The sequence below is a fragment of the Phalacrocorax aristotelis genome, chromosome 2, assembly GCF_949628215.1.
Source record: "Phalacrocorax aristotelis chromosome 2, bGulAri2.1, whole genome shotgun sequence".
Taxonomy (NCBI): Eukaryota; Metazoa; Chordata; class Aves; order Suliformes; family Phalacrocoracidae; genus Phalacrocorax; species Phalacrocorax aristotelis.
The window spans coordinates 126,817,391-126,842,490 of record NC_134277.1 but is presented as its reverse complement, the minus strand read 5'-3'; the positions used below and the strand labels follow the sequence as shown (position 1 = coordinate 126,842,490).

The 25,100-nt window shown below is 38.9% G+C and overlaps 1 protein-coding gene across 2 annotated transcripts in view; it reads left to right on the top strand.

The window, feature by feature from the left end:
• The window catches only part of TOX (thymocyte selection associated high mobility group box), a 230,700-nt gene that overhangs the window by 174,717 nt on the left and 30,883 nt on the right, over window positions 1–25,100 (top strand). For both annotated transcript variants that reach the window (XM_075085086.1, XM_075085085.1), the window contains exons 4-5: window positions 6,703–6,981; window positions 13,785–14,015. In XM_075085086.1, the coding sequence (XP_074941187.1) occupies window positions 6,703–6,981; window positions 13,785–14,015 (510 nt within the window). The remainder of the gene's footprint in view (window positions 1–6,702; window positions 6,982–13,784; window positions 14,016–25,100) is intronic.

The window sequence follows — 25,100 nt, the reverse complement described above, 5'->3', positions numbered from 1 at the left end:
GGTTTCTGCTGTTTAATTTTAAGACTGTTTCCCTAATCAACAAAAATTTTGAACGATCCTTTCATTTTATCCTGAAAATGCACTGGGCATAGTATATAAAATACACTTGTGTACAACACTGAAGTATTCCCCAAATACCCACTCACTTTAAAACTTAGTCTTTCATTATGCAGTTAGATGATACAGAAGAGAATTATAAAAATGAGATGATGAAAACACACATCCCTTCCTCTGTTAGGTGGTGCTTTGAGTTATTCTTTTTAATGTTCTGAATGGTTCTCTGTGGTCATTGTACAGTAACCTTAGCTCTCATAACAAATCTTTCTTTAGCACTCATTCTCTTACATATGTTCTAAAAGAACACTTGGTTACAGATATGATTTCTACTTTAACCGAATGGAAGCAAAGATCTGATAGTTTGTGGATCTTCGGGTTTGATCAGCCTCTGTTCATGACAGGACATAGGTACCAGTTACCAGTTTTATCCACTCTAATCAGTGAATCCTAACTTCTTGTCAGATTTCAGACTTCTAAATACTGGGGTCACTTTTTGTTTTTCTCAGGTGTACAAATACAGATGTCCAAGTTATCTCAAATTTTAAGTTATCTCACTGAATAGTGTCACCGCGATGGAAAACAACACATGAAACTGCATGAGTTGCTTTTGATTCACTTGCTGTTAATCTAGGATCCTAACCACCAACATGCATTGAATAACCGCGAGGTACTACTCCTTGATTATCAGCATGCACTGAGTGAATGGACACCTTTTAAGTTTAAACTTCGCTCTGATTGTATGATAGATATTGCTTGCGTTTTGGATCATCAAAAAAAAATGCATGAGTTTTTTTGAGTTTGCAATTATGTGTTTTGATCATAAATGCTGGGTATGGTCTCCCAAACACAATTCCTTCTCTGTGTGCCAGCTCTCACAAATCTGTCTGGCAACTTAACGTTATCTTTTCTTCTCTTTTGAGACCTTGACTTAGAGAGTCAAGTGATTATGTAGGAATTCAATTTTTTTTCTCTCCTTTTTAATGAGCATCTCAGTGCCTCTGGAAAACAACTTGCAGATGTGCATTGGCTTATGGTAGCAGACAGTTAAGACACCTAAAATAGACCAGTAAAATTTCTAAGCAAATCTCCTGTTTTTTCAGGAGGTTGGCACAATTGGGGCTGGTGCTGCATTTTAATGTAGCATTGCTTGGGAAGAGACAAATATTCAGATTTAATATGGCACGGCCAGTGGCATAAGTTGTCCTGGGAATATAAATGAGAATATGACCAATAACAGAAGGACCTTCTGCCTACCAAAGAATGTCTGTGATGCCTACATGGTGGCTCATATGGGTGATGCCAGTGAAGAAGGAAGCACACTGTGGGTATCCTCATAGATAACACCTAAGATCCCCTGAGGTTTTCTCCCAATATTTTTTTTGAATTAATTAATTGAAACATAGCTACTTATAGTATGAAAAATTTTTGCTTTCTTACTTACCATGACCACTTAGACAAGAAAAAAGAACTGTCAACCACTTCACAGCGTCCATCAGGAAAGTTCATAAGAGCTCTTGGCTAGTAGAAGACTAAGCAAAAAACATTGTAAGACCTGGTGGTGGTAATAGAAATAATGCCTGTTGTGCCTTGATATGAATTTGCCCTGGGGTAGTAAGATATGTGATCTCCACTTGCTTCAGTGAGTAAGCCCTGTGTATTTCTCCTTATGCTTTAATGTTTTCATCTCCAGTGTATAATCCCTGTTGTTTCTTGCATATACATAGACCTGTTGTATTTACTTTGAGCTGTTAAGGCAACCTTTCTTTCTTCTTTCATTTAATGATAACATTTATTATAAATGATTTTAAATAGGGAGGGAGAATCTGGACTTTTATGGCTTATCAGAGAGATGTTGCATCACAGTTCTCAATTATAACAAGAAAAATAATGTGGGAATTATTTTGCTAACAGCACATTCCTTTTGAAACTGCCTGCCTAATGCTTCTTAGAAAAAAATATTCGCTTCCTAAAGTCACCTTCTGGGACTTTAGTTGAGAGTCCTGCAATTTGACTTGACCCTTTCTGCATCTTGCATGGGTTAACCGGCTTGTATCCAAAAGACAGATAATTAGGGAATTTTTTTTTTAATGCTATATGCTATAACCTGTGAGAGACGAAGGATTCTATCTAAATGCTGTGTCAGATAAGAATATCTGCATTTTGTGGACTTTGTGGCACAATATTTCAAGAAAGATGGAGGTTATTGGACATAGTCCAGAGGACAGCAGGAAGAATGATCAGAAGTGTAGAAAACACAGCATATGAAAAAAGTCTTTCAATCTTCAGGTTTGTTGTTTAGTCTAAAGAAGAAAAAACTGAAAGGAAATTCATAATAGCCTTCCAGTGTGTACAACTTTTCTGTAAAGAAGGAGAAAAACATTCCTCATGTCCACTGGGAGCAGAGTAAAAAGTAGTAGGTTTAAATTACAACAAAGGAGATTTAGGTGAGACATTACGGAAAAAAGCCCTTTCCACTGTAAGGATAGTTAAGCACAAGAATTGCCTAGGGAGGTTATGAAGAGGTTAGACAAACATCTGTCAGAAATGATTTAGGTATAGCTAATCCTGCTGTGAGATAAAGTGTTGGACTAAATAACCTTTTGAGGTTCCTTCTAGCACTATTTTCTGTGATTCTGCGAGTAGGATACTGTACTCACATTGTCCTGCAGCGAGATGTTTCTGTGCAGGGATGATATCACTGTATTCTGCATTGCATGCTTTGCTTTGTTTTTGCTTTAAGCCAATGAGGAGAACGATGGCCTGATGTTTAAAGCACGTTAGCTTTATTCTTAGTACCTTAGGAGCTTTCAGCAGGGCATTAGGAGCTGTTTTCAGCGAGGCAGCCCTGATCAGGTTTTGCACTAAACATGTGCCGATATGGGTTATCAGTACACACCTCAGAATTAGCAGCTTTTACTGTGTCTTTTAACTTTCAGCCAAACACTTCTATGGGTGGATGCTCAGTTTCTGCTTATAAGTGAAATGCAAACAGAAAAAAGAAAAGTAGCCATGAAAAGGAATGTATCATAGCTTCCCCGTTAGTAAAACCAAAATAAAACCAGGCGTGTTCTAAAGCTGAATATAACACAAGTTGTGAAACATCCTGGAACTGACAGATGGAGAATGGTATTAAAGTGCCAGATATTATCATTATTACTTCCTCAGAGAGACCATTGAAGGCATCAGTTTAAGACTGTCCTTATCCTCTGTAGCACTCAAACTCTTTAACTTTGTTCTTCCATTTGGCGTTCTGCCACCCACCAGGATTTGTATTCAGCTTTGCATTCGGCAGGAGTGTGTTCGCAATATTGCTTCTGCATACTGAATATGGCTACACATTGGTGGGTTTTGTAAAACTCCATCTGGAGGAAGAAGGAATAGGAAGCTTCTGATTTTGAAGTAGTTTAAAAGAAATTGGTCATACTCTGCATGTAATGTTGACAGGGAGTGTGTCTGATTAGTGCCACTGTTCCTGCAGATGCGAGGTCGTCGTGGTGTTTGAAGCAGGGACATACTGTCACACCACAGCAGTGACCCAGGTGTGTGGTTTTCATGGGTGGGACTGTTCTTGAACCCAACAGGGAAGACGGGACAGTTCTTGGTTTGCTGATCCTTTAGGAATCGGAAGGTTTATCATCACCTGTTTTCCACGGTGTACTCTCATAGCTTTTCAGTTATGTGGTTAGCTGCCTGTTCTTACTCAAGGAATGAGCAGTTTCCATTTTCTTAGGCAATCCCACTTTTTCACTAGGAAGGGGGAGGATAGGGGAAGGAGGGCTCTGTGGTGCGTGGCAGAGAGGTGAGCCAGAAGCCTCATCTGCAGATGTGGATCCTCCTTGCTGAGCGCCACAGTTCTGTGCAATGGACTTTGACATGTTCTCTTCAGGCAGGTCCCTTGGGTGAGGGTTTCTGGCTTAGCATCTAAAAGGGAACATGTACTGTTAAACAAACTTACTTGCTGCTTACACCTGGTTTTGTAAAGGCAGCCTGGTATTCATCTGATTTAAAAATTCAGTATACAAACTGAATTTATGTGAAAAGAAAAGTACTGGATTTTTTTTCTACTGTACCACCTCGTTTGCAGTCCTCAGAATTTCACTAGTGAAGGGTTATCTTGCAAATATATACATATACATGTGTTTTGTTTGTGGATACATCCAGTACCATCGAGTTGGTGTCATGTTGTCTGAAAACACAGTGTATGTTCAGCGCTGGAGCTAAAAGTGAATCACAGGCTGTTTAAAAATACATGTTGTTTAAAGACGACAAACATGGAAAGTTCTGCTGTATCTATCTGATAATATTTGAAGCTCATATGAAGAGTTTTTAATAAAGGAGAGATCATTTGAATAATAGCAATTGTATTATATTTTACTTGGGGAAAAGTAATTAAAATTATAACCTTTTCCCTGCTTTCAGAGGTAGATACTTTGCAAGTTCACTCAAAATAAGTGTGTTAGGAGTTTCAAGTAGTGCTTGCTTCCTTTCTAGAGTTCATAAAATCATTAGGATGCATATTCTTATTAAAAAGCGGTCTTGCTTTTCCAGCCTTTTGTGTGTGTGGGGGGGTTATTCTCAGTCCCAATCTGGCACCACAAAGTGCTGCCCCACAAAAATCCAAGGCATTTGCAAGCAGGGCAACATGGACTCAGCCCCTGGAGGGAGGTGGGCGCAGACGGGGTGAAGGGAGGGCTTTGGGGAAGGTTTTGCCTCCCCCTCCCCAGCACACAAGGGACCTGGTGGGTTTCCATCCCCTTCCCGCTCACCCCACGCTGGCTGAGAGCGCCTGGGGCAGCCCACCCTCCCACTCCCCATTCCCCGACTGCTGCCCAGACCAACAGCTGGATCCAGAGCAGAACAGCCGAGCAGCAGTTACAGCTTCATGGGCACTACTGCTTTGATACAGATTGTCTGCTAGAGGTAGAGATAATGATAGCTTTCAAGGCTAATGTGTCTGGTGAGGAGGGGAGCTGCTACTGGAGGGAAGGGAACAAGAAGTCAGTAGCAATCTTTAGAATTATAAATGTCTGCAAGGATTCAAATTTCAGCCTTCAATTGATTTCATACACTGCACTGTCTCTGCTCCTCTCCCCCAGTGCTTTAGTAGTCATTAAATGAAATTGAACATGTTTGTATCGATAACCTTTTTTTACCAAAAGCTATTAATTTCTAAAGAAATATATATATAGGTATAATTGTGATGTTACGTTGTCAGAAGCCATTTCAAATACTTTTCAGAGACACGTGTACATGTAAAGTGGTGAGTATGCCATAACTAATGGTATTATTAGTTTGATTTACTGCCAACCAGTCAGCTTTACAAAAATCAATCCCCAAGCTCATACAGTATCTCCCTAAAATTGATAAATTTTTACACTATCAATAATAAGAGAAAGGGTGAAGTTACAGGTTTATCTTTTCTTTTTCTGTGCGTTACTCATTGAAAGGTATCTTACAGATTGCTGTGATATATGAGTGTGTGTATGAGAGGGAGATAGGTTATAGAAGTCACGAGCTATAAAAAGTTAAAAAAAATCTAAGTGATCTTTAGGCAATTCAGATGACATGTCTAACAAAGACTGTCAGTAGAATAAATGTGGTTATGTTAATATATCGAACCATTAACACATGTCCTTATCATAATGGAACTTACACAATGGTAGTTCCTGTCAGATTCCACTCAATACATATGGCATGTTTGTCTGTTGCACGGAAAGACAACTATATCTATTTCATTTCAGCTCTGAATTGACACTTCAATTTTAAATCACCCACAGAACACCTTAGCTTAAATCTGAGCTTCTCCCTGATACTCTTTGCTATTTGTCATGTTTCCGTATGAGTATACTGAAAAGATGTTACAGGCAACCTGCTGTAGTGTGTGTGTATAGTACATTTGACCTCTGGACAAGAAAGGAGTTTCATCCTCCAGTGCTTTCAATTCTTATCCTTGCAGAGACTGAATTTGTTGCTTGCATTAAAATAGTATGTCTTGTTAATGCTAAGAAGCGGTGACCCACATACCACAATGGATTCATTTGTCAATCCTGGGACTTCTGAGCTTTCTGTTCATATATATCTTAGTGGCAAATCAACTCAGAAATCATTTAATCAGTCTATCAATGCATCCTTCTTGTCAGTCATCTGAATCCTGAAAATTCTAGTATCTCATTGGGCAGCACGAGGGAAAATAGATTTGGACCTAATGCTAGACATTAAAACTCTGAAAACTGCAGCTAAGAAGAAAAGTAGGATCTGGAAATTGCCTTGAATTTTGAGGATATTCATGTTCTGATCTGGTTCGAAACTTCAGAGTACAAATCTGTCCCTGTTTGTTAGCATTTCTGAAATACTGTACACGCAGTTACAGAAACCAGTGCCCTTTTGTTCCCTTTATAAAGAAACAAGCTTTCATTGCTTTTTGCTATTCCCACGGGCTGAGGCTAGAGCCTGAATAGTTTATAACAGTCAGTATTTTGCAAATGTCAATCATATCCTTACTCTGTTTATTTCCAGTATTTACATGTTTATTTAAGTACTTGCCATTTCTTTTAAGCCTTATATAGCCAATCAGGCCAACAGAGGTCTAAAGGAACAGAACACTTTATTAGTGATATACTTAATACAGTTTTTTTCCTCTTATAGATGCAAGATTTACGGAATACAGAAGGAGCCCAGTATAGTTCCCATCCTCAGATGGCAACCATGAGGCCAAGGGTTCAACCTGCAGATATTAGGCAGCCAGGAATGATGCAGCATGGGCAGCTGACTACTATTAACCAGTCCCAGCTCAGTGCACAGCTTGGTTTGAATATGGGTGGAAACAATGTTCCTCACAACTCGCCCTCTCCACCTGGAAGCAAATCTGCAACTCCTTCACCATCCAGTTCAGTCCATGAAGATGAAGGAGAAGATAGCTCTAAGGTAGGCTTAGATGCTAGGATTACTATGTAAATGGTGGATATTTTTAGGACCTGCTAAATGAATCGTATGGCCAGAGGTATTAAGGTGATACTTTATACATTGCTGGTGGTTGACTGAAGCGAATAAAGGGTTATGAATACAGAATTTATAGTTTCCAGTCAATTCTTCAGGCGGCTTGAGTAAATGACATCATTCCTCTTCATGAGAGCAAACTGGAATCCTGTAAAACACTAAAAGGATAGCCATTCCTTTAGGACTTTAATATAAAGGTTGAGTTTTCTCACTTGCATAGAAGGGATGTTTGTTCCCATTTAAAGATCAAGTTACTGCTATAAAAAGTGTGAACAGTCTGTACAATATGCTGGTCTTTGCTACTTGGTCACAGTGTAAGTAAACAGAACATCATAGCAACCAGAACAGGAAGATTCTCTACGAACTTTAAAAATCTTACCTTGAAAATCCTGAAGACCCATTATGCATTTATATCTGGGAGGTGCGGACACTCCAGCATGACATATTTAAGCTCCATTTTAGTGTCAGTACAGACATGAAGAAGTAATAGTAATTTAAATAATAAACGAGCCATTTATTTAAAGGATAAATGTCAATTTATATAGCAGGTTTTGCATGCGAAAACCTCCCAAACCTCTGCAAATCCTGAAAATGTCCCCCAAAATACACAAATATATTATCTTAATTTCACAGACACAAAAGCTGAGACACAAAAAGATTGGGACTTAGCACAAAGTCATCCCATAAACCAGAAACAGAGCATATTGAAATTGAGAAGCTCTTTAGCTCTATTTTATGGTTGCTACAAAATAGCAGTCCTGTTACAGCAGTCCTGTAGTGTAGTGAAGATGTTGTACCATGGCCATATCTTGTGGGGAAAAGTTGCAGACTTGAGAGGAATGTGAAGAAAACATATTGTGAGTCACTGAGGAGGTATAATCCAGTCAAGAAATGTAAGTCTGATTTGTTTTCAAATTATATTGTTTTTCATGCCTCAAGCTATAAAATAATCATGTAATTGGAGACATATGTTTTACTACATTTTGAATATATTCTGATTCAAAAGTTTTATTTCAGGACTTTCCCCTGATTTCACAAACTTTAGGTTTTAAACATTACTGAATAATTCATACATTTTAAATGAGCACTTCCTTACTGAGGCAGACTTTAGAATACAGCTATGTAAAAATAATTCCAGGCAGCCTTTACTTTTTCAGAATAATTTATTTGCTACTCCTGTTGCTTTGCTAATATTTTTACATATATTGGTGGGACTGTGCAAGATGCTCTAAACTTCTGGAGAAAACATCCACTCAAATAATTAAGATATCCTTTCTGCTTCTATCAAATATTTCAGTCATTTAACGCATATTTTTCACGTACTTTTTCCCTGCAACACTTCATGCTTGCAAAAGTGTAGGGTCGTGGTTTCATGCAGAGTGTACTCATCTGAAGCTAATGTTTTCAATAAAGAAATACTAAGCACTGCCGACCAAGTAAAACTTGGTCCTTTCTTTGTGGAAGCCAGTTTATATAGTGTTCACCTTTTTAACAAGCCATGTTATTTTGGAAGACTGTCTTTAAAATTCTTTCATGCTCAGCCTAAGCAGAAAAAGGCACAATACACAACACAAAATTAAGAAAAATACTTCAGTATGCTGAAGTTGATACGTTGCCTTAAAATTTTTTTAAATTATCATTTGTCTGCTGAAAGAAGTGTTCTAAAGGATATGAAACTTGGTAGAGGGCTTAAATTAGTCTCCAACTAGTAGGGATCAAAAGGCAAACTTAATGGGTACAGATTATGCCATACCTGTCTTCTGTGGGATTTCTTAGGTCTTCCTGAAAATGCCTGAAGTTGGCCACCATTGGAGACAGGCAGTAGGCTGGCACACCTGATCTGATGCAATGGTTCTGCTGTAGTTATCCCCCTAAAAGACAAGAGGGTTTGAATAATCAGTGTAAGAAGTTAGTGTATTGTTCTAGTTTACAATTTAAACCCCTCCGCTGTGAATCTTTTTGTCACGCTGCTCTTCCTGGAAGCTGCCAATGGATATGGATATGTAGAACAAACCAGCTTTCTCTGCAGATCCTTTTCCCCAGCCACAACAGTATTAAATTTTCTCAGAGCTGCTTTGGAGGCTTCTTCTCACTCCAAAAATCTTCCTCCCCATGAAAGAAGGCACTGGATGGAGACAGCAAGAGATAGAGCAGTCATTCTGTCTCTCGTGAGAACCTTTTTTACCTGAACATATCTTTGCTAAATTTGGAGTTTTCTCTTTGTTTTATAAACTGTCATGTAGATGTGTGACATTACTTAATAGATCAGGGCCAAAGCTTATTATTCAGTCCTTCAGTAGAAGTGCACGTGTTTTGGTCATGTAGTAGCTGCCGGAGCTCACCACATTTGAGCAGCTTCATGAAGTCAGTAAGATGTTCCTGCCATGACGACTGTGTAGAAAAAAACTGAATTCACCATATCATTAATAGCAACAGTGAGGTTCTCCCTGTTTAACCAGCAGGAGAAGATGTTTGTCTATGTACCAACATCAATCAAAAAGACAAAGTACATTTTCAAATGGAAAATCACCTGTGTCAGATGACTTCCCTTAGTTTATACCAGCTGAATGCCCAGCCTTACTTGTGAAAGAGAAGCCAATGGTGCTTTGATAGCAGATTTGGTAGAGAAATCCCTAACAATTATACTTATTGCTATGCAGAGGAAAAAATACAGAAATCTTAGTGTCCTGTTCATGCTTGTGTGAATTTATAGAAAGAGGATGACAGAAGGTATGGACGAATATGTACATTATATACATTTGGACTAGAAATACGATTGTATCCCTAGTGAAGCACTGATTTCCATGCCTGGAGGAAATGACCTTTTCAGTTTAATGTACATATTCCAAATGCCAGTAATAAGGAAACTTTACAAACTGATGTAATTTTTCATGTACTGAGCTTCTTGGATGTTCATTCTATGGTAAATATTCAAATTGTTGTAAGCCTTAACCAACATACACAGAACTAATGGCAGCAGCTGCTGAATATTTTTTGGCATTACTCATTCTCATAAAGGCTCTTCCATATAGGCCTTTCGGACTTTAAATGTCAAAAAAAGGGAAAGGAGCTGCGTTATCGAGGGCTCAGTTGCCCTACACACAGTTGCTCTAAAAGCAAGACAGCCGAGGTTTCTTGACCATAAGATCAGTGACAACAGTAGCATAATTATAAGGCTGTGTATATACAGACAGGAAGCTGCTAGGTCCATGGAAATAGGAAACGTAGTCTCATACCAAGGATATTGTTTCTGCAAGTGGTGTACCTCCGTAAGTCTCCTTAATTCTTCTAAATCTAGTGTGTGGGACTACCGTTAGAAGAAGAAAACAGGGAGAACTTAAAAATCAGTAGTTGTAAGTAACTATAAAAACATTCTAAACAAAACAGCCACTTACCACATGCTTTATTCTAACCACCTCAACATTGGAATATTACATTTATGTAATTCTTGCCATAATTTATACTGTTGGATCGTTAAACATGTATTCAGTTATTGCCAAGCATAATTGTGAGCTGCTGGAAGCATTACTGGTTTGCAAATATGTATTTCTTCATAGATGGATAACAGGGTTTTCTTCCATGCTCATTTGAATATCACTTATGAGAGAATTTCAAATAATGTATTTTAGAGGGAAGATAGTGAGAGGACTGCAAGTAGCAAGAATTAACTAACAGAAACACGATTACTAAAGAACTGCTGCAGCATATTCTCTTTATGTGATAGAGGTTTTACAATATTTCCTTTATATGATAAGAGTTATAAGTAGAATTCTATGTTGTCTGTTCAGCCTATTATGCAGATGGTGCTTGATTAAAATCTATTTTAAACTACAGCGATTACTGCAAGATAGTGTGCATAAAACAGCTCTCCTAGCTCCATTAAAGGCTTTGGTACTATTGCAGTTTATTTTAAATATGCTTATAGACATTTTCCAGCTTCTCAGGGGACATTTAGATATCAAAGATATGCCTTACTTGATAGTTTTAAATCCTACACTAGATATTCTTCTGATCTATTATGTGTGCAACATGGTTAATGTACACTTTTTTAAAGTGAAAGATTATTGCTTTCTTGTGATAAATAAGTTAAATACATCACCGTAATTAAGCAATAAGCCATGACAGGAGGTGGATTACCATGAGCTAACTACACCTCCAGGGATTTTGAGACACAAGTCTATGCCTAGCAGAATATATATGGTTTTTATTTTATTTCCCATCTGTCTCTGCTTTGGTGGTTAGAATTGGAGTCTATGAAGCTGATAGACTGATGGGAGCATAAGGTAGGCCATCATCTCAGCTATTTGCAAGGTTATTAGTACTGGAGTTCTGGCATTCTTTTTATTTCGTTATTTTCATATAAGACAAACAGAGTCTGTGAGTACTCTCTTTTTAACAGTGGATTTTTGAAGTCTCTTGATCATTCAGGTTGGAGAACAAGTTTTAGAGTTGTTCTCCAAACAGCCTACCAGAAGACTTCTTACAAGTTTCTGCAGCATGTCATCTAGTTTAAGAGTAGTTTAAGTGATGTGGTATCCTAATATACAGAGACCTTTAAATCTCATTGGTCCAAAAATACTCTGAAAAGAGGAGAACTTTAGCAAATAATAGAGTTAAAATTTTAACTATAGCCAAAATTATTGTCAAGCCTCCTTTCTCATGGAGTTTGCACAGAGCTCCCTGAAGAGTTTAGACTGATATTGCCAAATTAACTAGGGAGCCCTAGTTAATTACCATTTAGCTGGTAGTTTTGTGTACCCTGTAGAAAGAAACAATAGCAAGAGACTAAAAGTTGGATAATTTAATGGGCAGCACACTGCTGCTGTTTTTTCATATTTTCCAAAATGCTGCCAATAGTTTCCATGGCCATTAACCTTGTATTAGATAGAGATGCATCCATTGTAACATAATGCTCAGGAAGAAAGCAACTTCATTTTCAAATTGTGGTCGTCACTATTGCCGTGCTTAGTAAACCACAGAGATCTATAGTCACCTGGGCTCTGTTGGACACCACACAGTGATGTATATAGAAAAATAAAAAAAAATTTGCTCAAAATGAGAATTTCCAGCCATTTTCCTTATGCAGTTCTGCTGATTTTGACACCTGTGTTCTCCTGTGTCACCTGACACGCATTATTAAAAAATAACGATGCAAGGATGTGGTAAAAGTAATACCTAGTAGTTACTTAGCCTAGAGCATATTTTTTTTGCTCTTGATCTTCTCCTGCTTCAAAATGCTTATGATGCACAGCATTCTGACCATGCCAACAATAGAAAAAAGCCTTTGAATCCTCTGGTAAGATCACATGTCATTGCTACAAGGTATAGCGAATTAAGTGATCATATCAAGCGAAGCTGATTTGCCATGGAGCTCTAATCTGCTGAAGAATCAGGACAGTGTCCCTTTTTGTGCTTGTAAGTCACCTAAGAAAGTAGGGTGTTTCCGTGATCAGGGTCTCTGAGCTACTGGCAAAGCATAGTTGCATTTAGCAAATCTGCACAAATGCCTACGTGCATTTTTTTTCAGGTGGTACCCAAATAATGCACATGAACTTCTCTTCATACACCATTCCTCTTTCACCCCTTCTCACAAACCATCATGAATTTGCTTTTACATCAGCAGAGGAAAAAACTATGCAGTTAAATCTAGATATATCAGAACTGATCCTCTAGTGGGGACCAAACTGTCTGTACTGGTAAAACTTTGTTTCTTCAGATTTTAATTAGAAGGTGTGCAGGGGAAATGCCTATAACTTGAATAATTTTATTCACAATCAAATTATCTTCAAATTCCCTGGAAGGTGTACCACCAGTTGCAGTAGAAATTGATTTGAACACTAGTCTGGGCAAGTTCTGGAAGGGGTCCAGAGAAGGGCCACCAAGATGATCAAAGGCCTGGGAAGCCTGCCGTACGAGGATAGGCTGGGAGAGCTGGGTTTGTTCAGCCTGGAGAAAAGGAGGCTCAGGGGGGATCTCATCACCATGTACCAGCACTTAAGGGGTAGCTACAAAGAAGATGGAGACTCCCTTTTTACAAGGAGTCCCATGGAGAGGACCAGGGGGAATGGACACAAGTTGCTCTTTGAGAGATTGCAATGGGACACAAGGAAGATTTTTCACAGTGAGGACAGTCACCATTGGAATAATCTCCCCAGGGAAGTGTTTGACTTGGCCACATTGGACACCTTTAAGAGTCGTCTGGACAGGGTGCTGGGCCATCTTGTTTAGACTGTGCTCTTCCTAGGAAGGTTGGACTAGATGATCCCTGAGGTCCCTTCCAACTTGTGATTCTGTGAAGTTCTGGGAAAGGGTAAGAATACGGGAAAGGTAGCTATGACAGTGTCCCTGCTGTCCACAGGTAATTCATGTGGTTGAACTGGTGGTGAGGATATAATGAAACTAATTTACTTTGAATTTACTTATTATATGCATGTTATAGCCATTATCAATAAAATTTAGAAAAAGTGAAAAGATGACCAGATTAGCTATAAATGAGATTATAACAATTATACAAAAGCAAAATATCAAGCACTTTGAGGGAAAAAATTACATAATCTGAAATACCTATAATGCATTTTGTTCATGTGGCATTTGGATTAGCAAAGATGGCAACTAAAATTCCATTTTTGTGTGCAAAATCCAAAATCTGTTTGTATCACAGAAGCTGTAATGATGGATGGACTGAATTAAATTGGCTTTTTTTATAGTACTTTTCTAATTTTGTGTTACAGGTCAATGGTGGAGAGAAGAGACCTGCTTCAGATATGGGAAAGAAACCCAAAACTCCCAAAAAGAAGAAGAAGAAAGACCCAAATGAGCCACAGAAGCCTGTGTCTGCCTATGCATTATTCTTTCGAGACACTCAAGCAGCCATCAAGGGCCAAAACCCCAATGCTACTTTTGGTGAAGTTTCTAAAATTGTAGCTTCAATGTGGGACGGCTTAGGAGAAGAACAAAAACAGGTACAAACTGTGCTGTGTCTCAGAGGCTTTGTTTCAGGAAAGTGTTATCAGGGTCATCTAAGCACTGTAGGCAGTTTCTTTTGTTCGCTGGGATGAAACTTGAATATGTGCCATCTCGGGAATATGATTTAAAGAGACTAAGATAAGGAGAATATAATTTTGTTTCTTCTGTATGAAACCACTAAGAGTTTTTCAGTTTTAGTGTGTGACACAAGCTTTAGGATTTTATTTAGGATTGTTTTATGCTGAAATTGTGGGCCTAAGATTTTATGAGAGCATTGCCCTGTCTATGACAGTGTGGTGTGGGAGGACCTTGCTGCCAAAAATCATGTCTGTACAGTGGGACCTGACACGTAACCGAGCTCCCAGTTCCAGATGTTCCCCTGCTTCACAATGCCAGAAGGGAGCTGGGCTCACACCTCTTCCCAACCCATCTGGCTTTTATGAAAGGAGTTACGGCTGTGTTGACCCAAAGAGAGCTGTGGTGGACCCTGGCAAATTGACAATGTTCTGGGGTATCCTCTTGCACAGCATGCATGTAGGCTGTGGAAATTACACCCTGTAGTTACTTCCATCCTCCATGGAAGGGCTTTGGTTCTGCAACAAGGTCAGCAGAGCTTGATCTGAACCTTTGCAGAAATCCTTCCAAGTCAGTCAGATCCTGTGTAAAAGTGGGCAACTCTGGGTGAAGCTCTCCATGTTCGTGAGTTTATGGTGGTGACAGTTGGCAAATACCGTTCATCCTTGCTGTAGCATACCATTGCTTTTCCGTTTTTGGTGGTTGCATTTTTACTATCTGCCAACAGAATAGATTGGGTAGATAAAGAAATGGGAACTTTAAGAAAGAAACAGATATGGAGAGAAGGGATGCGCTGGCTTATATTGGCTGCACGACACCTGGGTGCGCGTTGATGTTAGCACAGAGAGTGGAAAAGTACTGGGACAAAACTGCATCTCGTTCATTCATACCAATCATATTATTATTACACAATTATAGTTAATAAGGCTAAGAATTGAAAGGAAAATATTGCTATAATTTTTTTGTAGGTAAAATTATTTGGATTTGGGAAAAAAGAAGGGTTTTTTGCTAATTAGTGTTGTGTTATCTCTTCTTTCTGCCTTTTTGAATATGTCCAGCAAAGGCCAAGGTTACGTCCTTGATCTGACAGGTTATTTAGACCTTCCCAGTACAGCAGTTCTCTCATAGTCGAACATTATTTTTGGGGACCATGATGATGACTGTTCACTTTTGACTCAGGAAAAATACTGGCTATGCTTTTAGTTAAGTTCAAAAGCAAGAGGTTTTGATGAATTCCTCCTTGTCCTGTGTACCTGCCCAGAATCACTCCCCCGTGTTGAAATCTGCACACCCAAACACATACCTCAGGAGTGGTCCAAGTAGTTAGACCTGTATCTGGGACCCATCTTGCTTGCCTGTGAGATTGTGGATCCAAATTTTCCTGAAGTGGTGAAAGGCAGAGAGCTAGACTTCTCAAGAGTTTGTTAATCTAGTTAATCTGACAACTCTCTAGTGGTGACACGAAGCAAGATCTTGTGCTTGGTTTTCTCCTCCATTTTTCATAATGACCCTTAATTTATGGCTGTTGCAGTGGTACAGTTTTTCCTTCCATAATATTTGCTCTGCTTACAAAGCAGAAAATTTGACTTCTTGAATAACAGTCAAAGACCATATAATGGAGATAAAAGACTATAAAATTCACATTTCCTTTAAATTTGTCATGTTAGTAGTACCAGCAGAAAACTGAAGTCTTTCCACAGAATTCTGTTTAAGAAAAGTGCATAAAAAGCTAAAATTTTCAGCTTTACCTTGGATTTCCAATTTGTGCTTGAAAGCAATAACTGAATGAGTCCTACGCCGAAACAGCAGAACAAATTTTATTTTCCTTATCTCTGTTGTCCTTAATTTAAGTTGGAACACAGCAGAATGATGTGTTATGGAATCCACATGACACATCCCTGAAAAAATGCCTGCAACTAGATTTTTAAGCAAATTATTCCAAGAGTTTGGTTTAGCATATCTCTGTTGTTCTTTGACTCATTTTGCCTATTCATTATCATCTATTAAGCACATTGTTAAAACTCCAGGCCCAGGCCCTTTCTAATCTAGCACTGTACAAAAAGAATAAAAGATAGTCCCTATTTAAAAAAATTAGCAACCCTATTTTCTAGAATAAATTTAAACTCATTCTTTATTCCATTAGGGATCTAATAGTACAAAGTAATGATTACAAGACATCTTAACTGACTAGATAGTCTGTATTTTAAAGGCCTAATTTTTCAGATCCAGAGCATTGGTAACTGTTATGAAACCTATGTCTCTAGCAGGAAAATTGGACTCTAAAAATACAAATGGTTAATGTAGCATTTGGAATTTGGCATTGAAGAAGCTTCAGAAATGCAAAAATAGTTAAATAAAGAAACAATAACATCATTAGAGGAATACTTTATTGATGAATTATACTTGCTGAAAAGGATTCAATTATCATAAAGCTTCTGGCTTTTATGTTTTGGAAGTTAATGCTTATTCTGGAATTTAAATAGAATTATGTTTCCAAATTGTGTTTCCTGAATTGGAACTCCTTTTACTATTTAAATAGTAAATATAAATGAATCAGAAAGTAGAACATAATGCAGCTATTGAGAAAGAAGAATAACTTCATGTTTTCATGCCAAAATGAAATCTTCTTTGTTCCTATGACCTGAGCCAGCTTTTTCTGAAACTGATAGAATTCTTCTTGTTTATTCCTGAAGATTGACCACAGAATAAATACAGGTATTGAAACTCAGTGCAGTGGTGACTCAAGGGCAGCATATGTATGTCCAAGCCTTTGCAAAAAAATTTTTATAATCTGACATATTAGACTGTAGCTTGAAAGGGGTTTTGCAAGAACTACATACACAGAAGAAACTAGGAAAGTGTTGTTTGAAGAAGTAGGATTTGAATGGCAAAAAAGGAAACGTTATTATGAACAAGATAACGGTGGATGCCTCACGGAAGTTATGGGGAAGTTATACTTAAAATGTATCACACTCTGATGCTCTTACCATGAGAATATTGCAATTTATTAGGTTAAAGCAGATACCAGTGTACTTCCACTCTCATTTTACCATATGAAGACATTTGCTTTTTGGGGGTCATAAGCTATAACTGTTCCCATTAATTTCTGAACGTATAAGGGCCATTTGCAAACAACACTGGTGTGTCTGTGTTTTGGTTGCTCAAACCTATCTACACAGAGGAGTCTAGAAATTAAAGGGGCTTTAGTGGTCATGGTGGACTTTGTCATTGTTTCTTCTCGAATTCTGAATTGGGTGCAATAGTTACACATGATCAGAAGCAGGGACTGGGCATTTTCCTTCGTTTTTCACTACAAATGTTTTCTAAAACTGTTCAGATTAATATACTTGTGAACAGAAAGCAGCTGTAGCAGGAGTACGTTGGGGTACGTTTTCCTCAGTGCTGTAGCATAGCACAGGGATATTTTCAGTGCCTTTTCTAGTTCCTCTCTTACTATCATAAACACTATTTTCTCCTTAGTTAGTATTATACTTCTGTGCATCCTGTTTCTATAGCTTATTTATGTTCACCTTTGCCCTTTGCACACACTTTTACTGCAAAGGGTTGAAAAACAGCCCCCAGGAAAGAGGGTTCAGCATGCTAAATGGTCAAGTCTCTGGCTTTCAGACAGAACACTGGTTCAAACTGGGTAAAAAGGCTACTTAGGTCATTTTCTGTCCTTAGATGAAAAAGGAAAGTAATTTTAAATCAGTACCAGATGTGTGTGTACTAAATGAACCTTAAGTTTCTAATTGGAGTCCTAGTAAAGCTGTAATAGATGTGGCAAATTACAAACAAAATGTTCTTGTTTACATTAGTGTAACTTTAAAACTTCAGCCAAAGACCTTAATAAATGTGCTATTATTCTAAAAATGGAATTGAATGTCTATTCAACATTCAACAAAATTAATCTCTGGTGTAACTTCAGTGACAACTGGAATTCTAGCAGGAATGATTTTGGCCTCCTATGAACAGCTTAGTGTGCGTACGTACATATGTGAGTATATGTGTTTCTGTGTGTTTACTTAAATGTTGCACGGGGCTTGCAGCAGGAAGAAGGATGGATTCACCTAGGGGACCCAAAACTTAACCATCAGAAGAAGGCGGCAAAGCAACTGCTTGAGTGCTGTAACATATGCCTTCTTTCAGGCTGCATAATTCATACAAAGTAATATTAGCTGCAACAGTTCAGCTCAATAGCAACACCTCATTATTTTATCCCTCAGTATTTATTCCTATGTTTGACGCCTCATGAAATTACTGTTAATGTGTTTATATAAAGGCAGATCTGACACAAGTGGGAAGAATTTAATTTCCCACTCATTCTTTCCTGCTGATGTGTCCTCTTCCCCTGGTAGAAGTGGCAAGTGTAAATAGTTAATTTGCTTCAATTATGAGCCTGTCCTGCTAAATTAGAAGCAGCAGGAATATGAAAAGCCAGAATTATACTTATGAGGCAGCTGACAAATCCTTGGAGCTCACAAAATCAAATCATTTACTCCTCATTGGTGCTCAAAGACCCACTAGATAAAAACTGCAGTTCTTTAACATCTGATGGAACTTGGATTGTATGTTACCAATACTTAAGTAAATTGAAATCCTTGTGCATTAGTGTCAACATTTGTGATACTGTTACCATTTTTGCTAGAAACCACAAGCTTTCAAGGCTTTCTATTTTGGTCACTACAAATAACCCAGACTGATTTGGGCATGAAAAATAACAAAGTGTGTTTTATAAGTTTCTCTTTTGATCACGGGGAAGTGACAGACATGACAGCGCATTATCCAGTGGGATCAGGAGGGGTTTTAGAAGTAATGTTGGCCAACACTTCCTATCTCCGAAGCATCTCTCGTGACATGAAACACCACAAATCAGATCAAAATGGATTCAAAACCAGTATTTCAAGAGGCCTTGGCTCTGCCTGGCCTCTGGGGACACTTACCTAGCTCCTCCTCCCTTCTGGGGCACAATGCTGTGTCACTGTCCCACCTCTTGACGTGACAAATGAGCTCATTCCATGGGTGGAAGAGCCATCACGTTCCCGTTGCATGGCCGCGCATGTGGGGTGCCCACTGTCAAGACATCAGACAGTTCAGGAGACTGCAGAGCGGCTGCTGAAATAGCTCCAGAGGATACGCAGTCTGTCAGGTCAAGGTAGTCAGCAGCATTTTGAACACATAAATTTACAATTTGTTCACTTTTTATATATGCTCATATACTGACGCAGACATTTGTTCTACCTCTTGTTCTCCCTTTAAAAAGGACCTTTTTTATTATTATCTCCATGCTAATGAAGCAATCTCCAAGGAGTAACTTTAACACACATGTAAGACAATGGGAATGTACGTTCAGTTTATTAGATAAACAACTACACAAGGTTTAAATTTAGCTTTGTTTTATTTTTGTAAATGAGAATAGAAAGCGAAGGCACATCTGTGTGTGCACACTGCCAAAGTTAACTGCAAGCAAAATGGATTCAGGAAGAGGAACAACAGCCAGCAACCTTACACCTCCCCTCCCAGCTACTTGCACCGGCAAAGTCATTTTTACCAGCGTTGCACCTTAGGCCTGCTTGGGAGATCCACTGTTTTTCTTGACAAGTTTCTGTATTGAAATTGCATCTCTACCCTTTGAAGCTCTAGGCGAGTGCATCAAGAGTTTAAAACAACGGCTCCTCACCCTGGTGTCTGCTCCTTCTCCCTTCCCCTGCAAGCAGCTGGGCTTAATGAGCCGGAACACAATGGGCCAAGAATAGGCATGCATAAACTCAGATGCAAAGTCATGTCTGTGTATATATATGTAAATATATATATAAATTTATATCTTCGGATTGGTTTATTGCCCTGGTTTCCAAAGGGCCAGACCTTGAACCCTTACCTTCCACTGACTTCAGAAGGGGGCAGTGTCAGGCCCCCTGTTTGCAATGGATTTTTGCTGCAGAACTTCTGGCAGCTGATGCCTCTCTCTCCCATCCAGAGCTGGGCTGAGCAGGACCGTGCTGTGCACGGATGGGAAACCTTCTCCTCTGCCACCAGAAAAATAAAATTACTGTAGGTCACCATAGGGGCTGCAGCATCTTACTCTGTACAGGGTAATACAGGCTATCATCTGCTGCCCAGCCCACCTAGCAGCTTGGCCTTCCTGCAGCATCCCAGGAGCACCGAAGTCACAAGGAACATCAGAAACCCCTCTGCCCGGGGTGACTTTCTAATATCCGTTTGCTACATAATACAGACACAGCTTCTAGATAAATACCACACATGGCTGCCGAGTTATGAACATTGACTTTAACTGCGCTTCTTGTTGCACTTGGAAGGAGCTGGGCCAAAAGGGCCCTGGATTCCAAGTACTGCTGCAGCAACATGCATAAGTAATATTTCAATTTTCTATTCATTCTTCTTCTCCACCCTTTATCCATACATTCAAGCTCAATAGGAACATGGCTTTCAATCAATTGTGTACGAAACTGGCTTTAGGACCAATTATTATGCTCCATTCAGACTCACAACCTTATTTAAAAAAAAAAAAAAAAGAATACCAGCAAGTGCAAATAATCACCACATAAATCATATGTTTAATGTCATTTGTTTTGTACCCAACTTTCATCCAACATGCTTCTGATAAAATGTACCGTCCCGTTCCTGCAAGCTGTGAACATCAAGCCTATAAGGTCAAATTTAGGCCTGGTGCAAATGGCTACAATTTCCAGTGATCTCTGTCAAGTCTCGCTGTTTGTGCTAGAGCTGGATTTGGCCTGTGATCTTTCCCCTGCATGCCAGAAAGACTGAATTCTTTCCCCATAGCCTCTAATATGTCATCAGTGTCTTTTTCATGCTCTACAGTCAGAGACTGCTGAGCCATATAGCTAGCCCTGGGCCTCTTTCTGTTGGTGTATGTACCTAGATTAAAAATCAAATGGTAACATATTTCAGTATCCATTAAGCAATTCCGAGGATTTTTTTTTCTGACTGCTGTGGAAATATCTCTCTCCACATTTTAGATGAGTGTGTGCAGCTCTAGGTGCCTTTGCTGCAAAATCAGAAGATTAAAACTAGAGATATGTCTCCCACTTGGAAAAAATACAAGTTTTCTCTATAAACCTAGGTATGTAGGGCCAGGAATGACAATCTGAATGTGGATTTTAATTCAGGATTACAGCCTACTGTATTTTATCAGATGCCATTTCTGTAACTGTAGCCTGTGAAAATGACACTCCCGTGGGTATTAACACTGTGGAGACCAAAAAGACAAAATCAGTCATGTTGCTTTTTGATTTGCTATTTTTGCATATACTAGTTTTGGGGTTTATGGAACACTTCCATCAAAACAAAAGTGGGCACCTTTGCATCATTTTAAAAAGACAAATATAACTTGCTTGCAAGTGTCAGCTCTAAGGAGACATCCACAAGATAAACTGAAAACTTCCCCTTCTTTGTCGTCCTTGTACCAGCTTTTTAGGTAAAGCCAGAGAAGTAGCATGGTTCTTCATAACGTGCTTTGTGAGCTAGGAGACACAAAGCTTTTTCAGACTACCATGAGGCACAAATTCTGAAAGTCCCTTTTTCCTCTAAGTTTAACTCACTGTCTCCAAGCCTCTGCTATCAAAGGGGACTGTGGTCACTGGTACCTTCTTCTACTAGCACCTGATATTCAAAACTGTGGGCATGTTTGCAGATGTTTGAGTGCCTGTTATGGCTCTTACGATGATGACTGGGGGAAGGGAAGTCTGTTCCCCTAAGGGAACAAGGGTGCAAACCACATGGGACAGGGTAGGAGTCCTGCTGCATAGTGTGTTGTGATGTGTTGATAACCCTCTGCAAGCAAGTTGAGAGGAAGTTCATTGGGAAAAGATGACTAACCAGAACAAATACTTGGCTCAAGGCATTACAGGTATATTTCAGTTATATATATATCAGTGATGAGTTTCACGTGCAGAATAGCAAAGGAGACACAAAGCCTGCCTCAAGGAATTTATGATCCAGGAAGACAAGAACTGAGCAGCAGTTAAAATATATAAAGCAAAACATGACCAGAAGTTGGCATCATAAAACAGAAGTGCAGATATTCTTCTGTGGTTTTAATTTGGTAAATCTAGTATTTGTGAGTGCTTGTGGCTAACCATGTAACCCACAACCCCTCTATCTCCAAATGAAACTTTGGGGCAGTCAGTTTAAGGATGTGTATCACTATTAATAAGAAGAATTCAGCCCTCAGTGTAAGCTGCTACAGCACTGGTAGCCCACACGTATGGTCAGCCTAGGGAACCTGAGCTAAAGGGTGCCACTGCAATGGCCTGGGGGCTGGCACCAGGCTAACCAGGTTATGTTACCAATGGGGGAGCCAAGGGCATTCATTCTCCCCAGTGGCCTAATTCAAATACTATCTGATGTACTTCTATGCACAAGGTAGAGTTTCATACTTACCCGTTCTGGAAAGTATCTTCTTCTATATTGCTGCATGCTTTGCTAAACATTGTAAAGGAACTTGAAGCTACCGTACCGGGTGCATTTTGGAAATGTAATTAAATAGTAAACTAAGAACCTGTGTATTGTGCTGTATAAATTTGCATTCATGAGGCACAGTAAGAAAATAATGCCAGCAGCTTCCATTTGCAGACAAATGAATGTAATCTTGGTGTTTGGGGGGTTCTATAACAAGCTGAAGAAAATAAGAATAAATTAAGCTGACCCACACTGCATATACAGAAATGATATTTTTTCTGCCAACATTCGATTTCCACAACTGAGACAATACAGAAAATAAAATATTGTGTAAGAAAACAAATCTGCTGCTGAATCAGAATGGACCTTTACTGCCTGAATGACAATCAGTTGACATTCAATTATCATGTTAATTGAATTAAAGCAAGCTAGGAATGACTTAATTCCATAAGTATATGCTCCTGTCAAGTTACTTATTTAATAATTGTTGCTTGCTTGATGAAGGAGGGGAAAATGACCTTAGAAGAGATTTCTGAGATGTTAAAAACAAAATTAAATATTGTCACTGTACACTATAGATAAGAAAGAGGACAGAAGCCTGCTTCTTGTTAAAGCAAAAATGTTAAACATATTATTGGAAATGATGTGTTTCATAATTTGGCACTGTCTTAAGCGTGAAACTCAAAAGAGCTTCAGCCATTTTCTAGAGTACACTTGAATGACGACACAGAGTTTTTCCTCCCCGAAAGCGCTGCAAGATTGCAACTCTGTTATACTTCTAAAATACAAAATTCTTTAAGTCTGAGGGCTAAAAATTCTCACAGCTGCAAAAAAAAAAAAAGAGGTTGGGAAGGGCAGCTGACTTGCTTATACCTGTTTGAGGTGCTGCTACAAATGCTGGGGACGCTCCCCACTTGCCCTGCCTTCATAAGCCCCCAGTTTGGTCTAGCAAGAAGATAGTGAACTGGTACCCACTACCAGGACCACGTTCATTTGCCTTCAGAGAAAAATATTGACAACCAGACCTTGTTGTTACTCATGAAAATTAACAACTCCCCGGACAGGCAGAACTTACCCTAATTTTTAGTATAAGCCAGGACTGATTAGGATTTCCAAAACTAGTATAAGGATGATCAACCCACTTGTGTGCTGTCCTAAAGAGTGGGCATCTTCAAAGGGAAAACAGCATACAGACAGTGAGAGCTCAAGCTGTTGTCCTCAGAGGACATGCCAATGCCCTTGCAAGGATGAAGCGGGGGGAGCTGATCACGCTCCAGACAAGCCAGCCTGTGGGTAACATTCTGGCCAATGTAAATCATCAAAGCAGGCTGGGGTCATCAAAACCCTGTCCCCATCCATTGACAACTTTTTCACTATAGTGCCCTTCTACTACATGGTTAATGTTTATATTACCATGGAAGACATGGCATTCATGTGAGTATTATTGGCTCACCAGAAGACCCAGGAAAAGAGGGCAAGACAATGTGTACACTGAACATGGTAGATGTATAGATAGGGAATAATTAAATAACAGCTCTATGATGACACTCCTGTGAAGTAGTGTTGTTTTAGTTGGAGATTTACAGAGTTGTTGTTAACTTCATATTATTGAGTTAACCTTGTGCAGTATGACTATTTGAGGGAAAAGTCAGGTCCCAGAGGACTCTTTCAATATGCTGCGACTGTAAGAGCACAGCAGGAGTGTATATTTTTTATATTTGTGTAATGCAAAATAAAGGCCAATGTGGAAGCAGTAGATACATGATCTTTTGAAGATCATTATTCTGTGTAAAATTCTTTGTTCAGCTCTGTTTTTTAAACTGGCTATCAGAATGATGCAGAGGCACTGCAATATACGAAGCAGTATAACTTTGTCTTTGTTCTGTAGGTCAAGCTAAATTCATTTTAGCAGCGAGGAACAGGCTGTTGACTAATTTTTTATTCATTTTCAAAACAAACAGTACATTTCCCTAATAATCACAAGCAATTACAACTTAAAAAGCAAATTGCTACCTTTTTTTTTTTTGTTTGTTTGCAAAACAATAGGAGGTCAGCCAACACTATATATTTATCTTAATCTGGAGAAATTACAAGGGTGTACAGATACAGTTGCACAGCTAAAACCAATCTTTTTTCCTCTCTGTCTTTGTATTTACAATTTTAGAAGCCTAAGACTTCTCTGTTTCCATTATGATCTTTTGCTTCCCTGGGAAGCAAAATCTTTAATCCTTTTAGGCAGCCTCTGAGTTTTGCCAGCCTTTATCTGAGGTTTGTTCTGCCTCTGAAAGCAAAGCCTCAGTGAAACAAAAAAATGTTTCACGGGCACATTCTTTATAAAAATGGTGTTGTGCTGTATCCTCCAAGCCTGACACTACCACTCTCACTTTGTAGTCTGCAACTGTGTTGTCCTCTCTGTGCGCGCTCTCTGATGCCAAGTCCACTCCATTACGGGACTGCTGGTTTTACTAGAGCTTTGGAAGATCAAAAGAGATCATTTTTAAGTTTCATAAAGTTTATCCTTCTGGGGAGGAGATGTCCATGTGTGTTTTTCACCTGTGGAATTC